This window comes from Chiloscyllium punctatum, chromosome 2, assembly GCF_047496795.1.
Source record: "Chiloscyllium punctatum isolate Juve2018m chromosome 2, sChiPun1.3, whole genome shotgun sequence".
NCBI lineage: Eukaryota > Metazoa > Chordata > Chondrichthyes > Orectolobiformes > Hemiscylliidae > Chiloscyllium > Chiloscyllium punctatum.
This window is the reverse complement of record NC_092740.1, coordinates 13,954,609-13,972,860: the sequence shown is the minus strand read 5'-3', so window position 1 is coordinate 13,972,860 and position 18,252 is coordinate 13,954,609. Positions and strand designations below refer to the sequence as shown.

At 38.6% G+C, this 18,252-nt stretch overlaps 1 protein-coding gene across 3 annotated transcripts in view; it reads left to right on the top strand.

The window, feature by feature from the left end:
• LOC140494518 (lateral signaling target protein 2 homolog) overlaps positions 1 to 18,252 on the top strand; it is a 225,080-nt gene that overhangs the window by 165,649 nt on the left and 41,179 nt on the right. For 2 of the 3 annotated variants that reach the window (XM_072593784.1, XM_072593802.1), the window contains exon 9: positions 13,491 to 13,595. The exons of the other annotated variant lie outside the window; for it this stretch is intronic. In XM_072593784.1, the coding sequence (XP_072449885.1) occupies positions 13,491 to 13,595 (105 nt within the window). The remainder of the gene's footprint in view (positions 1 to 13,490; positions 13,596 to 18,252) is intronic. 3 annotated transcript variants of the gene reach the window in all.

Sequence of the window (18,252 nt, the reverse complement as noted above, 5' to 3'; positions counted from 1 at the left end):
CCCATAATAAATTCACCCATTTCTGTGTTCAAGGGCCTAATTTTAGTCTTAACCTTTTTTTTTCTTTCCACATACCAAAAAAAAAACACTTTTACTATCCTCTTTTATATTTTTGGCCAGTTTGCCTTCATACCTCATTTTTTTCTCCAAGTATTGCTTTTTTTTTAATTGCCTTTTTCGTTATCCAGGGAGAGAACACTCCTGTCTGTTGATTGTTCTGTGGTGTTCGTTCATCTGTTGCCGTAGCCTCTGTTTGGTCTAGCCAATGTACAATGCTTCAGGGCATCCTTGCCTGCCGGATAGTGGAGATAGTGTAGAGTAGTGTTATTTTTGATTTGGAGCATTGTTGGGGAACTAACCAAGTTGCATCTCATTCTGGATTTAATGTGGTGTAATTCAGTGACCATTAATGATCTCTTAGAAGAGGATCCTGCAGGAAAGCATGATCATAGGATACTAGAATTTCAAATGCAGTTGGAGGGTGAAAAATTGGACTCCTGTGTGGATTTTTGGAGTTGAACATAAGTAATTACATAGGAATGAGAACAGATTTGGCACTTGTGAATTGGGCAGGAAACCTAAGTGGTAGGGTAGTTGATGAATACTGGCAGATATTTAAAAAGTGATTGAATTCCAACTAAAATACATTCCAGAAGGCAAAGATTGTTCAGGGCGGGGCAGGTGTGTTAGTGGAAAAACATCCATGGATAAGTAAGAAAGTTAAAGATAACATGAAGACAAAAACTAGGTGTACCAGATTATAAATGCCAGTGGCAGATTGGAAGATAAGGAAACTTTTCAGGAAAATACACGGGTTGAAATTCGAAGCAAGAAAGGGATGATCACTTTGATGGGATTGTACCCCCAGTAGTCAGAGGCAAGTTGAGGAGCAAATTGGGTTTGAGAGTTGAGAAAATTATCAGCCATGATTGAATGACGGAGCAGACTAGATGTCAGAATATGTAAGAATAATCGGATAGTAATACGGATTTTGATTTTTCCATAAGTTGACCTGGTCTGCCAAAGTGTTAAAGGTTTGGTGAAGAATTTGTTAACTGTTTTCAAGAAAATTTTCTATATCAATATGTGGATGCTTCTACCAGAGATGGAACAAAACTTGACCCTCCCTTGGATAATAAGGCAGGGCAAGTGACTTGAAATGTTAGTAGGGAAACACGTTGGGACAAGTGCTCATTATTCTATTAGTTTTTAAATCGTTATGGAAAAGAATAAAGCCTTCCATTTAAAAAAGTTAAAAGTTCTTAATTGGGCTCAGGCAAGTATTAATGATATGAGACAAGAACTTTTAAAAGTTGATTGGAGTAGATTGTTTGCAGGTAAAGGGGCAATTGATATGTGAAGTGCTGTCAAAAGTGTGATAACGCTTAGAGTTCAGACTAATTCTGTTCCTGTTAGAGTGAAGGTTGTGGCTGGTAAGATTAGGGAACAATTGATGAATAAGCATTGAGGTTCTAGTCAAGAACAAAAAAAAGTAAACGTCTAAATTCAAAATAATCTCTTCAAGAGTATGAAGAGTGGAGGAGCATTCTTAAGAGGGAAAACAGGAAGGCAAAGAGAAGATATGAGAGAACCTTGGCAGATAAGGTTAAGAATAATCCAAAGAGATTCTGCAAGCACATTAAGAGCAAGAGAGCAATTAGAGAGAAAGTAGAGCTCCTTAAAGATCGACAAGGTCAAATTTCTGTTGAACCTCAGGAGATGGGAGCAGCAATAAATAAATACTTCCTGTCAGTTTTTATTGTAGAGAAAGAAGTGGAGGCTAGAGAACTCAGAAGTAAATATTGATGCTTTTGTGCATAAATCTCTGGGACCAATCAAGTGTATCCTAGGACATTATGAGAAGTTAGAGAAGAAATTGTGAGGCCCACAGCAGAAATATATATATCAACTATAACTGAGTGAAGTGCCAGAAACTGCAGGGTGGCTAATGTTGTGCCTATATTTAAGATAGACTGTAAGGAGAAACCTGGGAACTATAGACCTGTGAGTCTGACATCAGTGGTGGGAAAGTTGTTGGAAGTGATACTGAAAGATTGGATTTGCATGCATTTGGAAAAGTAAGGAATGATTGGGGATAGTCGGCATGGTTTTGTGCAAGGAACATCATGTATTACGAACTTGGTTTAGTTTTTTGAGGCTAGCTAAACAGATTCATGAGGGGAGAGTGGTAAACTTTAGTAAAACCTTTGCTAAGATTCTGCATGGTAGACTAATCAGTAAAGTTGGATTAAATTGGATACAGGGTGCACTTGCCAATTGGATATAAAATTGGCTTTGTGGAAGGAGACAGAGTGAGGTGGTGGAGGCTTATGACCAGCAGTGCTACACTGGGGCCGGTACTGGGTCCACTTCTGTCATTTATATAATGATTTTGGATGATAATATAGGAGGCATAGTTAGTCAGTTTTGCATGTCACCAAAATTGGTGGTATAATGGACAGTGAAGAAGGTTATCTAAGATTACAAAGAGATCTTGATCAATTCGGTCAATGAGCTGAAGAGTGGCAGATGGACTTAATAAAGGTAAATGTGAATTGTGATTTTGGTAAAACAAACAAGGGCGAGACTTCTACAATTGGGACCTCTACAATTCTGTAGAATTCTGTACAACCTCTACAATCCTACAATTTGGGGTGACATGGTGGCCCAGTGACTGGCCCTGCTGCCTCACAGCACCAGGAACCTGGGTTCAATTCCAGCCTCAGGCGACTGTGTGGAGTTTGCACATTCTTCCAGTATCTGTGTGGGATTACTCCAACAATCTAAAAATGTGCAGATTAGGTGCCATGCTAAATTGTCCACAGTGTTCAGGGATGTGTAGGTTGGGTGCATTGGTCAGGGGTTAAATGTAGGGGAATGGGTCTGGGTTGGCTACTGTTCGGAGGGTCAGTGTGTGCTTGTAGGGCCGAAGGACCTGTTTCCATGCTGTAGGAATTCTAATTCTAATTAAAAGCAAGGTCTTGGGTAGTGTTGTGGAACAGAGGTTCCTGTGCAAATTTCAAAGAATTATGTACTAGAGGTTAAGAAGGTGTTAAGCACAGTTACCATCATTGCTCAGTCCTTTGAGTATAGGAGTTAGTATGTCTTGCTCAGGGTTGTACAGTACATTGGTGAGGCCTCTTCTGGTGTACTGTGTCCAATTCTGGTCGTCTTGTATTATAAATATTATATTATTAAATTAATATTTAATATTATTAAAGTAGAGAGGATTCAGAAAAAAAGAATTACCAGAATGTTGCTGGGAATGGGAGAATTGAGTTATAAAAATTTGGCTGGGACTTTTTCACAGGAGCTTAGGAGGTTGAGGGGTAACTTGATAGAATTTTATAACACCTTGAGTGGCACAGATAAGGTGAAAAGCAAGAGTCTTTTCCCTGAGGTGGGTGAGTTCAAGATTAGGGAGCATATCTTTAAGGTGAGAGGAGAAAATTAAAAAAAAGACTTGAGGGGCAATTTGTTCACACAGCGTATGGCTTGTGTGATGATAAAGGACTTATACCCAAAATGTCGATTCTTCTCCTGGGATGCTGCCTGACCTGCTGTGCTTTTCCAGCAACACACTCTTGACTCTGGTTTGTATGTGGAGTGAACAGTCGAGGAAATGGTGGATGCAGGTATAGTTACAACGTTTAAAAGACACTTGGTTAAGTGCATGAATAGGAAAAGTTGGAGAGATGTAGGCCAAACACAGGCAGGTGGGAAGTGTTTAGGTTAGGAACATGGTCAGTGTGGACTCGTTAGACTGAACCATCTGTTTCCATGCTGTATGACTGTGACTCTATAAGAAAGGGTTATTCTAAGAAAAAATAACAAGAGCAAAAATAAATTATGAAAAAAAACTAATATAAAAATGGATAGCAAAGCTTCAATAAGTGTCGAAAAGGCACAAGAGTGGCAAAAGTGAATGTTGGTCCCTTGAGAGATGAAAGTCAGGAGTTAATAATATGGAACTAAAATGGCTGGAGCACTAAATTCAATATTTTGCTTCAGTTTTCATAGCAAGAGTGAAGGACATTAGGGCCATCCCAATACTAACCAATTATGCAAAGGTTGTCGAAAGGAAGGAACTTGGAACAATCATCATTGCTCGCAAAAAAGTACTGAACACTCCATCAGGATTGACCTGATGGTCTCCGCCCTCTGATCTTAATGTAAGTGGCAGCAGAGATGTGGGTACGTTGATTGTAATATTCCAAATTCCCTAGATTCTAGAAATGTTCCAGTGGATGGAAAAAATCCTGACCTGCTTCTTATTCAAAAAGGAAGGAGGAAGGAAATAGGAAATCACACTAGTTATTTTAGCATCTATTGGTAAGAAATTGTTAGAATCCATTTTAAGGAAGTAATAACAGGATGTGTAGAAAATAAAAATCCAGTTCATCAGCTTTGTTATGGTTTTATGAAAAGTAGATTGTGTTTGACTAATTTGCTTGAGTTCGTTGAGGATGTAACAAGTCAAGTGGATTATAGGAGTCCTGCAGATGTAGTCCATCTGGACTTCCAGAAGATATTTGATGTGGGACCACACCAAGGATTAATATACATGGTAAAATCACATGAAATTAGGGGCAATCTTTAGATTGGACAGAGGAGTGGCTAATCAACAGAAAGCAGAGAGTTGAGATAAATGAGTCTCTTCTGGTTGGCAAGATGTAACAGTGGGGTGACACAGGGTTGAGTCATTGGGACCCCAAACTATTGACAATCTATATTAATGACTTTGATTTAAGGATAGAAAGTACTACTGCAAATTTGCAGACTACTCCTAAAATAATTGGAAGAATAAGTTGCAATAAAGAATCAAGAAAGTTACAAATAGATGTGGATAGGTTATAAGTTGTCTAAAATATGGCATATAGAGTTTGACGTGAATGAATGAGGTTATCCATTTTGGTCAAAAGAATAAAAGGTAACTTATTACTTAAATATAGAGAAACTTCAAAATGCTTTGATGCAGAAAGGTCTGGTTGTTCTTGTGTATATAACACTGAAAACTGATATTTAGGTAGAACAGGTAATAAGGAAGGCAAATGGAATTTATAGGGAAGTATTGCTTCAGCTAAACAAGGCATTAGTGTGATCGTGGCTGGAGTGTTGCATACTGTTTTTGTCCCTTGATTTGAGACATTGAAGGCGGTTCTGACTAGGGATTTGTCTTCTGAAGAGAGATTGCGTGAGTAGTTTAGGCCTTTACTCTCTGGAATTTAGAAAAAAATGAGAGGAGATCTAATTGAGATCTATCAATGCTAAAAGGGATTGACAAAGTATATGTGGAGAGGATCTTTCCTCTTGTAGGACAATGTAGAACAAGAGGTCATAGTTTTAGGACAAGGGGTAGCATGAGGAAAAATTACTTCTCAAGGGTCATAAGTGTGTGGAATTTGCTACCCAAGTGCAATCAGTGCCGAGGCATGGAATAAGACAGATATTTAATTAATAATGGACTGAAGGATTATGGAGAGCAGGCAGAAAGTGGGACTGAAGCAGAAATGAGATCAGCTATGGTAGTATTAAATGGTGGAACAGGTTCAAGTGGCTGAATTCTCCTGCTCCTTGTTCTTAAGATCTTGTCACTGGGCCAGATACAAACATAGGTGAAATTATGATTATATACACGCTTATTAATTATGTTCTTTTCTGGAACTTATCCGTTTATACATGTCAAAGTTCAACCTCTATCTTTGTAAGACTTTGACATGTTATCTGAGAGGAAAGACCATGATTCTCAGGGATGATGATAGAGTATGGTATCTTCTGCATTTGCTGTATTACTTGTGTAACATAGTCAATAACTTGGTTCCTATAATTTTTTTTTGATTTTTTGGAACATAAGATCCACCATGAGAAGAGTTGCCATTGATCCTAAAATTTCAAGTTAATTGGGAGGTTGTAAATTAGTTAATAAAGTATCTACAGAAATTACTTATCAATAATAGATTTTATTTGACAGATACAATCAGATTGTTCTGGCAGCTCTGCTTTTTCTGATTACAGCAAGAACATTTCAAACAGCCAACTGTGTACTGATTGCCTTGTGTACTGAATTAGAAATTGATTACGTACAGATTTGCCATATTGCCTGTTAAGCTCCACCGATTAACTGATGCCTTTCCAGCACAATGAGAGCTCTGTGTTGCAGTGGTAGTGTCCCTACCTTTTGGGGTAGAAGATCTGGGTTCAAGTTCCAGTTGACCCTGGTGTGTGATGTAACATGTCTTAGCAGAATGATTAAAAATATATATCCAGCATGGCCTATACACACTTTTACTCCATTTATGCTTGACAGTTAGTGACTACTCAATTGTTAATAAAGCTGATTGTGAAGTAGCCTCCCTATTTGCCCAAAAAGATTTCCTGAGGTAATCTTACATTGAGCAGTGAGCCATTGGGATAACCAATGGCAATCTGATTCAGACGTTTGGAACTCAGACTCTGATAGCTCTGCCATGGTATGTTGTTTGCTGCTAAATCATTCAGAAGAAGTTGAAATATTAGTTCATGTAATTGTTTTTATTACCTAGGTGCATCCCAAGCTTTTACAGTCAGTTAAGCAAAGGCACTTTGAAAAATAATGCCCAGTTAGAGCGCAACAACATGTTAGCAAAGCAGTATTATGATCATGTAATCTAATTTTTAATAACATTAGTGGAAAAGGAAATATTGGCCAACTGCCCCCTGCTTTTCTTTGACGATTCCAGTTTTCATCAGAATAGGTGGAACCTCTGTTGAATGCCTCACCTGAAATGTAGCTCCTCTGACTGTACTGTGCCACTGCATTTGAGTTTTGTCTAGATTATGCTCAATGGCACTTGAGCAGCAACATTCTATTTAAAATTGTGTGTTATGAACTGAGCCATGAATGGCACCTAAATGTTTATAGTTGACACCTAATATTGCTCTTGTAGCATGGATCTATCTCTCTGTTAGGGTTAAAACTTCATACTTAGCAATTCTCAGATCATTTCAGCTTTTTCTTGTGGAATGGGTTGATTCTAGCTTATTCTGAGAGCCTTGTGAAAGCACAGCAGGATTGGTAATACACACTTATATGAAAGTACAGAATGTTCTGAACAGAGACCCAATTTGACAGCTGAAGCTTGGGTGTTATTCGTAACATTTGTGTATTATACTACAGTTGCTACTCAGTAGGAAATGCATCACTTTTTCTGTTGGCTCTGTCTGGTTCTCAAACCAATCACTTAGCTTAAACATCACCAAATGAAGCTAATGAAAAATGTATTAGTAGCATTTTTTCTCTGATATGAAGTATTCACTTGGTCCAAGAATGGATGAAATCACCAGATGCAGGAAGTTTGTTTCCCCCAGATGCTTTGTTTAGAATTGTCGGATGATACCATCTCAGAATGAAAGGCAAGCCATTTACGAATGAGATGAGGAATTTCTTCACTGAGGGTAATGAATCTTTCAAATTTGTGATCTTTTTTGAGATTTGTAGCTCAGGTTGGAATTCAGGTTGTAAGTTTGCTTGTTGAGCTGGTAGGTTTATTCTCAGACATTTCGTCACCATGCAAGATAACATCATCACTAAGCCTCTGGTGAAGCACTGGTGTTCTGTCCTGCTTTCTGTTTGTGTATCGTGGTCTGTTGCGGTGGGTGATACTATTTCCGGTTCTTTCTCCGAGGTTGAAAATGTCTGAGAACAAACCTACCAGTTCAGCGAACAAACTTATGATCTGAATCTTGAGAATTGTCTACCCCAGTGGGTTGTGAACTTAAGACCACGATCAATATGTTTCTGAGTACTAATGACCTCAAGGGATAAGCAGATAGGACGTTCTGACATTGAGATGGAGAGTTAGCCATGATCTAACTGAATGGTAGAGCAGAATTGAGGGGCTGTTTCTTGTGTATTCAAAATAATAATCGAAGTTGTCTATCTATTGAAACCTTGACACTTCACACTCTGTATGGGTAACTTCACAATCGGGTTTGCTGCCCATCAGAGGATTCCTGTCTTTTTAAATTGACCTTCAAGTTCAAGATTATACTGAATCTCTGAATTGCCTTCTCCTTTCTGCTGCCTAGAATTGCTGTCATGAGCACTGTCTCAATTGGTGGTTTATATAATGTGAAATTGCATGGTGTTTGCAACTTTAGATTTGCCTTTATGTGCAAATTATGTTGTAAGGAGGTCAATTAGCAACTAATGTGACTCATTTAATAAGTTTGTAATAGAGTGGATGGAAACAATGCATATTCACTAATAAATAACTTGTACAATATAGTGATCCGATCATATAGGAGCAGTGAAATTTATTTTCCCGTTATGCCTCAGGGCGGATAACTCTCAACAAGTGTAGTTGCAAATAACTCATTAATGCTGGAGTGCCACAAAAAATCTCAATCAGTATAAATCTTGTCATGTGTTACAAAGGATAATGTAGTCTGCAAACTGTACCCTCCATCATGCTTATTGTAGTAATTGTATGATTGTAACATAACGGCAGTGCATTTCAGATTTCCATCATAGTCTGGGTGAAAAAGTATTTCTCCAAATCCTCTCTCTCCCTTTCACCATAAAATTATGCCCTCTTGCAATATACCCTTAACTAAGGGAAACAACAGTTTTCTATCTAACCCGTCCATGCCCCTCATAGTCTTGTATCTCAGTCAAGACTGCTGTCAACCTTCTCTGCGCTAAAGAAAACAATCTGAGCTTATCTAGCCTCTCTTTATGGCTAAAGTGCTTCATCGCAGGCAACACTTAATGAATCTCCTTTGAACCTCCTTCAGTGCAATCACATCCTTCCTACGGTTGCAATTTTGTAAGCCACACATAACCTTCCAGCTCTGCGAATTTATGCCTTGACTGATGAAGGCAAGTGTACGTATGCTGCCTTTACTAACCTATTAACTTATCCTGCTGCTATTCAAGGATGTGTGGACAAGCATCCCAAGATCCCTTTGTTCTTCTGAACTTTCTAGTGTTCTGTCATTCATTGAGTACTTTCTTGTTTTGTTACTTCCTCCCAAATGCATCACCTCAGAGTTGAACTCCATCTGTCACTTTGCCCACTCTACCAACCCATCTCTATCATTTTTGAGCCGAGAGCTATTATGTACACTGTGCGCTGTCGGGCTAATTTTTGTCATCTGCAAAGTTCCCAATTGGACCCCCTCCCCCCCACATTCAAGTTCAAATCATTAATGTACAAAACAAATATCAGGGGGCCCAACACCCAGCCCTGTAGAACACCAATTGAAATAGCTTTCCATTCACAAGGGCAGCCATCATCTGTTACACTGTTTCCTGTCTCTCCTGTATCCCGTGGGCTTTTTTTTTTGACCAGTCTGCCATGTGGGATCTCCTCAAATACCTTATTAAATTCATGTCAACAACATCTACTGCAATGCCCTCATCAATCCTCCTTGTCACTTCCTCAAAGAATTCAATCAGATTTGGAAGGCATGACCCTTCCCTAGCTCTCGTGGTAATGTACCAAACTTCAGTGGACTCGGGTAGTTTTGACAGATGAGAAAATAGCAAATGTGATGTCACTATTTAAAAGAGGAGGTAAACTAAAAGCAGGTAACTATAGACCCATTAGCTTCGCATTTGTAGTGGGGAAAATGCTTGAATTTATCATTGAGGAAGAAACAGCGAGACATTTGGGTAGAAATTGTCTGATGGGGTAGACGCAGCATGGGTTCATGAAAGACAGGTCACGTTTGCCTAATTTACTGAAATTCTTTGAGGGTATTGATTGCAGTGGACAACGGGAAAGCGGTGATTGGTGTATGTAGATTTCCAGAAGGCATTCGATAGGTGCTGCACAAAAGGCCTCTGCATAAGGTCCAGGTGCATAGCTTCACGGGTAATTTATTAACATGGATAGATGATTGGTTAACCAAACAGAAAGCAAAGAGTCAGGGTAAATCAGTGTTTTTCTGGTTGGAGATCAGTAGTGAATGATGTGCCTCAGGAGTCTGTGTTTGGACTGCAATTATTTACAATTTACACTGATGATTTGAAGTTGGGGACCAACTATAGTGTGTCAATGTTCGCAGATGACACCAAGATGAATGGTAGAGCAAAGTGTTCAGAGGACACTGCAAGTCCACAGAGGAATGTAGATCGGGTGAGCGAGTGAGTGAGGGTCTGGCGCATGAAGTACAATAGATGTGAGGTCATTCACTCTGGTAGGAATAACAGCAAAATGGGCTATTAAATGTTGAACAATTTCAGCATGCTGATTTGCAGAGAGATCGGAGAGTGCTTGTGCATGAATCACAAAGTTGGTTTGTAGGTGCAGCAGGTAATTAAGAAGGTAAATGGCATATTGCCCTTCATTGCTTAGAGGGATGGAATTTTTTAAAACTGACGTGATTTTGCAACTGCACAGGGTGTTGGTGAAGCCACGCCTGGAGTATTGCGTGCATTCAGTCTCCCTACTTGAGAAGGCAGATACTTGTGTTGGAGATGGTACAGAGGAGGTTCATTACATTGATTCCAGAATTGAAACGATTGGTTTAAGGAGAGATTGAGTAGATTTGGGCAATACTCATTGGAATTTCTGAGAATGGTGGGAGAATCTCATAGAAGCATATATAATCTTGAAGGGAATAGATAAGATAGAAGTGATATGGAGATGATGGAGTTGGACTGGGCTGAACAAGGTCAAAAATGAAATGACACCAGGTCATAGTCCAACAAGTTTATTTGAAATTGCAAGATAGAAGCAGAGAGATATCCACTGGCAGGTAAAACTAGCACTAGGGGGCAAAGCCCTGAAATAAGGGGGAGCAGATTTAGGACTAAGTTGAGGAAGAATTTCTCCACCCAAAGGATTGTGAATCTGTGGAACTCCCTGCCCAGTGAAGCAGTTGAGGCTACCTTGTTGATTGGTTTTTAAAGGCAAAGATAGATGGATTTTTGAACAGAAAAGGAATTAGGGGTGGTTGTACCTAGGCAGGTAAGTGGAGCTGAATCCATGAAAGGATAGCCATGATCTTATTAAATGGAGGAGTAGGCTTGATGGGTCGGATGGTCTACTCCTCCAATTGCTTATTTTTCTTATGTTCAACAAAGCCATGCTGACTATCCCATGCCTTTCTAAGTAACAGTTTTTCCACTCACTCAGGATTGATTCTAACAATTTGCCCACGTTGAAGTGAGACTAACTGGCCTATAATTGTTAGGCATTTCCTTTGTACCTTTTAAACAATGGAACCATATTTTCAATAAAACTGGCTGATACTGCTTTACCCTGAGAGGCCATCACCTGAAATCTTATCCAAATGATATGCCTGTTTGCGAGGAGGCTGACCACAGGGGACTCTTGCCTTTCCTTCCTAAGTGTTTTACTTTTATCTGATGTTCACCATTCCCTTTCTGTCTGTATAATCCTCACTTGCAGTGTAACCACCTTGCTAATTGTGCTATCCACAGCATTCTCAGCATCACAGATGCTCCACAGTGAGTCCGCCTTCAGCTCCAGCTCCTAAAAGCAGTGAGCCACAGCTACAGCTGGACACCATCTTGTACACATAGTCGTCAAAGTCAATGGGAACATGCTTGATTTCCCACATTGTACAAGAGGAGCACACTTCAAGTCTAACTTCTCTCTCTAAACTAAGCTATTTATTCCCCTTCCCAGAAAACTTAATTAAACTAGGACCTTCCTTGTTTCAAACACTTCTATTATCCTCATCTTTATTTAAGCTAATATATTCTTCTGTAAGAATTTATTTTGCAGATATCATTTAATTAATTGGCTGCTTCTGTTGAGACACTCACTTTCTGGACTCACTGGACTAAAATGAGCACCACACTCAGTCTTTGAGCCTTACCTGCTCCCTGTCTCACCTAATGCCCTGTTTTCACCCAACTCCAGAATGCACTCATTTACCCAAGCAGCACTCACAGTGCGGTCATAGAACTGTGACGTCTAGCTCTCTTATTTGCCTTACTGCTGACTAATTCCAGACATCTACCAATTGCAACTTGTAATTACTTGCCAGGAGATGTGTTGCAATAGCCGAGAATTAGATTAGATCACATGCTTGTTGAGAATTTAAAATGAAAACAAAAAATACTGGAAACACGCAGAATCCATGGAGAGAGAAATGGTTAACGCTCTTCATGTTACTGAACTGCACACCAGAATAGCCAGTCTTTGAAGTCCTGAGTAAGATTTAATGCCAATATTAAACTTTCTGTTATCATTGAATTTTTTTTATTTTTATAAGTTGAGAATGTAACAGTGCAGGGCAGTCAATTTTACACTTTCAAATATTTATGTAATTCCTTTTTGAAAGTTACTACTGAACCTGGTTCGTCACTATTTCAGGCAGTGCATTGCAAAGCCCAGCAATTTACTATATTTAAGTAGTTCTCCTCACCTCTGTGACTTTTGCCAATTATCTTGCTACATCCCTTCAAAAAAACTGAATTTCCTGCTGTATGGTGAACCAAATCAGTGATGTGCTGTGGACCCGAATGGGAAGCTGTGAATTTCTGATATGGTATCGAAACATCTGCATTCTCAGGCTCTTCCAGTGAGTCATTTATTGCATAATGATGCGGTTTTAGTTTTTGCAGACTGAACATATCCAAGGTTGATTCCCTGGTTTGGATAAATTGTCAGTAGGGCTTTGGAATTGAGTTAATAATTAACATGACTTCACATCATTCTCTGGTCAGTGCGATTTCAGAGGGGAACTGGTGATGAATTATTTGCTTTGTATGCACTAAATATGTGAATGCATTACCGTTTTTGAGATAAATATTGTTTTGATCACTGAGGGGCTCAGAGTGGATCTTTTTTCTCCCCAGAGTACTTCTCCTTTGTTGATCCAGGAGATTGCATGTTCATTGCGGGTTTGGGAGGGGGTGGGGTGGGGGGGGGAGGGGGAGCTGCAGGGATGGATGGAGAAAATGTTCAAACATGCATTTCTGATTGCCATGACATGGGAAAGATTTGATGAAAACAGCATTTCCTTGCCAAGAATTTTTTGTTTGACTTTTACCATTGTTTATAAACTCCCACTTTTGGCTTGCAAAAAGATATATGATTTTTCAACCGTAATGTTTCTTCAGTAGGTGTCATGTGCAATTATGGATACTTGAGGAAAGCTTACTTAGTGAAATGCTCTACCCTACCCGAAGGAGGCAAGAAAACTTTTTAAGAGCCTTTTGTTGTGCTCATAGACTTCTAATTTTGGGCACAGTCCCTCCGTTATAGAGTTAATGGTTTTCTACTACTTGCCTTCTGGAAAGTAGATTTTGTACCATTTACTCCCACTGCAGCAGATCAGTGAAATTGTCCTTCTTTGCACTTGCACTGCTCATCTTATAGTTTGAGGTTCTAATTTATTTCTTAACTTGAGATTTTTTAAATGTGTTGTTTGCACAATGCATGTGTTAGTTTTTTAGTTCAGGTCTTGCTGAGGTTTTAAAATGTTGCTCCCTAAATTTACGACTTGTGTTTTCATTAATGTGATTCCAGTTCTCAAGATCCCATCCCAGATTCACCCATCAGCTCCGTATCCAGCAGTGATTGTGAAAGTGTTTCTGTCACAACTTGTAGTCTTTCCAGCACATATACTCCGAGGTAATAAAATTTGCGAAAAATCTATGTAGCTATAAGTAGGTTGAAATCTGTATAATTGCCTTCTAGTCTTATTTAGATGCTACTAGAAAAATCTTCGGTACATTTGGGCTTGCACATTGATCTGTATATTTCTTCCATTGGAATCCTTTTTGATTCAGTATTTTCATGCATGTGTTTACATCTGTAATATGTGTAATTGATACCAGTTTGCAGTTTTACAATTACCTCTAAGTCTTTAATCGAATTTGGGCTGGTTTTCTTTCTTTAAGACAAACTATTAATATTATTATATTATTTTGCTCAATTTATCCATTACATTGTTCGTGCCGTCCTTTTTTAAATTTTGTTTTGTATTGAGTATAGTCAAAAATCAATTTTAATTCTGAAATTCGCCATATTTCCCCTGATGGAACCCGCACCTCTTCCATGATCTTCCATAAAATGAGAGACAATGGCAACAAAGAGCATTTCCTGTATTAAAAACAAAGTGCTGGAGAAACTCAATAGGTCTGGCATTTTCTCTCCTCATAGATCCTGTCAGACTTGCTGAAGTTTTCCACTAATTTATTTTCATTTTAGAACTCCAAAATCTGCAGTACTTTGCTTTGACTAGAATATTTCCTAATTTTATTTAAACGGCACAATTGAGCTTCAGAAATACTTTTTGCATTGTTCAGTAAGATTGCTTACTCTGCTAGAATTATTTTTGCGTTGACTATACAAAGTTTTTTGCATTTAACCTACTTTGAGATGATGATACTTCCGATAAGCGTACATTTTTTTTTAAGTTTTGTCTGATCATGCATTTTGGATCGTTCTATCTACAGTGCATAAAATAGACTAATCAACCAGGAAAGGGGAAAATGATTTATTCGTTTCAGTTTCACTTTACTTTGGAATTGAGTGAACATAATTGATTTGCTGTGAGTCTGATGCCAACTAAGACCATTGATTCAAACTATGATTTGTTTTGCCTTTGTCACTTTTTTTTTGTTTTCTTGACACTAGATATAAAAGAATTAATACCATGGCAATTCCCATAAATGATTTTATGTATTCTTTCCCTTCTAACCATTGAATTTTTTACCCAGTCTTGGTAAGAGTTTGGACCATTATTTCTATGCTTGGGTTTTGATATTATTATTAAATGCTCCATATTTCAATGTAACTTCAGATATAAATTGTTGATCCTTCTGTCTCCAATGAAGTGATTTAACTGCTTCGATAAGTGCCTAATCTGTGTGAAGATGTTATTCCACCTAGAGTAGTGGGTAACTAAGCCCTGCAGTTCGAGATCCGCATGTTCCTGCCACAGGTGCTATTCATTGAGGTTGGTGGTGGGATGCTTGGAATTTTGCAAGCTCATCCTGCTATTGGCACCTGGCCTCCTTTTATACTTGTATTATTATATGGACAGTGTTATGGCAACTGTGCCAATCACTTGAATTGAATTGAATTTATTGTCACGTGTACTGAGGCACAGTGAAAAGCTTTGTCTTGCGAGCAATACAGGCAGATCAGAGTTAAATAGTATAGATAAGTAAATAGTGGCAAAAACAAAACGCAGGTACAGGCAAATGTTAGGAGTTTGTGAGTCCATTGAGTATTCTAACAACAGAAACTGTTTCGAAACCGGCTGGTGCAAATGTTCAGGTTTCTGTATCTTCTCCCCAGTGGTAGAGTTTGTAGAAAAACATTGCCAGAGTGGAATGGATCTTTGAGAATGCTGGCGGCCTTTCCTTGACAGCGAGCCTTGTAGATGAATTCGTTGTTGGGAGGTTGACCTTTGTGATTGCCCGGGCCGGGTTCACCACTCTCCGTAACTGTCTCTGATCTTGAATGGTACAGTTGCCATACCAGGTAGTGATGCATCCAGACAGAATGCTTTCGATGGCACACCTATAAAAATAGGCAAGGGCTTTTGCCATCATGCAAAACCTTCTCAGCTGCCTGAGGAAGAAGAGATATTGTTGGGCCTTTGTAACCAGTGTGTCCACATGAAGAGTCCAAGAAAGCTTGCTGTGGATGACCATTCCCAGGAACTTGACACTCTCCACTCTTTCCACCTTTGTGCTGTTATCGTGTAGGGGAGCATGAGTAGCATCCCACCGAAAGTCAATAATGAATTCCTTGGTTTTGCCAGCATTGAGAGCTCGGTTGTTCTCAGTGCACCATTTTACAGGTCTTCCACCTCCCATCTGTAGTCTGTTTCGTCACCATCTGAGATTCCACCAACTATGATGGTACCATCAGCGAACTTGTAAATGGCATTAGAATGGTATTTGGCGATGCAGTCATGGGTATACAGCGAGTACAGTAAGGGGCTGAGTATGCACCTCTGGGGGGGCTCCAGTGTTTAGTGTTAAGAGTAAGGCTCAGACTTGGTGAATAATTCAAGGGCCCTACAAATTAATTTTTAGTTTGGTTCCCAGTTCATAGTATATAGCATATAACTACCGATAATTCCTTTTACAAGTTGTCTCAGAATCAGCACAGGTTATCCACTGGAACATAGAAAGTTGAGGGCTGACCTTATGGACATTCATAAAATCATGAGGGCCATAGATAAGGTGAATAGCAAAAGATCTTTTCCCTAGAGTGGGTGAGTTAAAATGTAGGAGAGGCGTATTTTTGAGTTGAGACGAGAAAGATTTGAAAGAGACCAGCGGGGCAATTTTTTTTACACAGAGGGTGGTTTGTCTGTGGAATGAAGTGAAAGAAGCAGTCACAGTTATAACATTTAAAAGACAGTCACAGTTATAACATTTAAAAGAACTCACTCTCTTCTTTAACACCTTAATTTACATCCATTTTACATCTTGTTTCTCCTCATTGCCGTTAACAGCCCCTTTGTGTTTTGCAGTAGGCTGCTACGCTATCTATTGTCTTAGGCACGCATGCATGCATGCACACACCTCTTCTGTCACGAATGCATACTCCAATCTCTTTCTGTTATGTAGAAGAGTCATACTGGACGCAAAATGATAACACCTTCTCTCTCCACAGATGCTGTCAGGCTTGGTGAGTTTCTCCATCATTCTGTTTTTGTTGCTTTTACTTCTGGATCTTCCACAATTATATATTATAATTTTTGTCTAAACCTATGCACCGTTTAAGTACAAAACCCTGTGCAATTTTAAAATAAATATGCACATCTGCAATTCTTTGGAACAGCATATTCAGCCAATTTTCACTATATTGTCAATTCAGAATTCTGTCACACTGAGCTTTCATTAATTATTTCCTTCTGCAACCAAACATTTAATTTTTATTTATTGAAATGTGTCCAATCTTCAGAATACATTTACTTGTAATTTGTTGTATTATAATTTTCTAAGTCTTTAGGCTATTTTTGTACACTTAGCCACTTATACATTAAATACATTAAATTTTTTAAAATTCCAGTGATTTGGAATTTAGTTAACTGGATTTCGTTCTTGACTGGATTGTTATAATGAGAGTCAAAAAGATTTCATACCAGTCAGAGCAATTGTGATTTCAATGGTATTGAATTTGTGGCAGCTATCTGGCGTAAAAGTAAAACAGCAAGCTAAAGATGAAATCTTTCATGCAATACTGGTGTATCACCTTCCAAATGAATTCTTCCATTAGTTTAATGAATGTGATCCATAAATGTAACCATCTTGATAAAGCACTTTGGGCATTAGGTTCCTATTATAGTGACCAGAGAAAATGGGGTGAAGGGGTCAGTTGCCATTGTACTGTAATTTGTCATTTGCCCATTTACACATGTCTGCAAAATGATTGATATCAAATATACAATATTTAATTTGGCTGCTCAAATATTTTAACTGACTAATGAAGAAGTGTAAAAAAATAAAGAACTCTTTGGTTAAGTCAATGTACGTTGTTAATAAAATTAGATTTAGGAAAAGATAACAGTCTTGTTTTACCATTCAATAAGATAACATCAGATCTGGATGTAGTTTCAACTCCATGTGCTTGTCTGTTCTCCATAATTCTGGACTCCCCTGTCTCTCAAAGCTCTGTTTAACTTTACCTTGAATCAATTCAATTGTCAAACAATCCACAACTTTCTGGGGGTGAGAATTCCTCACACTAATCACCCTCCAAGCGAAACAAGTGTCCCTTATTTCTGTAACTTTCTTAATATATACTGTCCAGTTCTTGTCTTCCCCCATTAGGTGAATGTTCCTGCTGGATCTGCCCTGTCATGTCCCCTCAGGGTCTTCTGTACTATATTACGACCCACTGGGTTAGTAAGCTTTAAATTAAACCCTGCTATCCCTGAAGTCTTACCAAATGTTAAATGTTTTTTCAAAGGTATGCAGTATATTCCAATTTCCCAAACTTTCAAACCAAGATTGATAGAAGTCATGGACCAGGTTTCTGTACTTAAAAAAAATCATTATTTGTGATTAGACTAAAGCTGCAGACAGACTTGTGTAAATTATTGGCATATGGAGCTATGAACAAGAACTCTAATCCTTTTTATAATGCTCCCCTTTATATATGCACAGGCACAATCAGACTAACAAATAAGGAAAATAGATAAATGACATTGGAAGCAATTCGAAGAAGGTTCACCAGATTAAGTCTTATGAAGAAGGAATGAGCAGTTTAAACCTATTCTCACTAGTTAGAAGGTTAGAAACATGAGAGGTGATGTAATTGA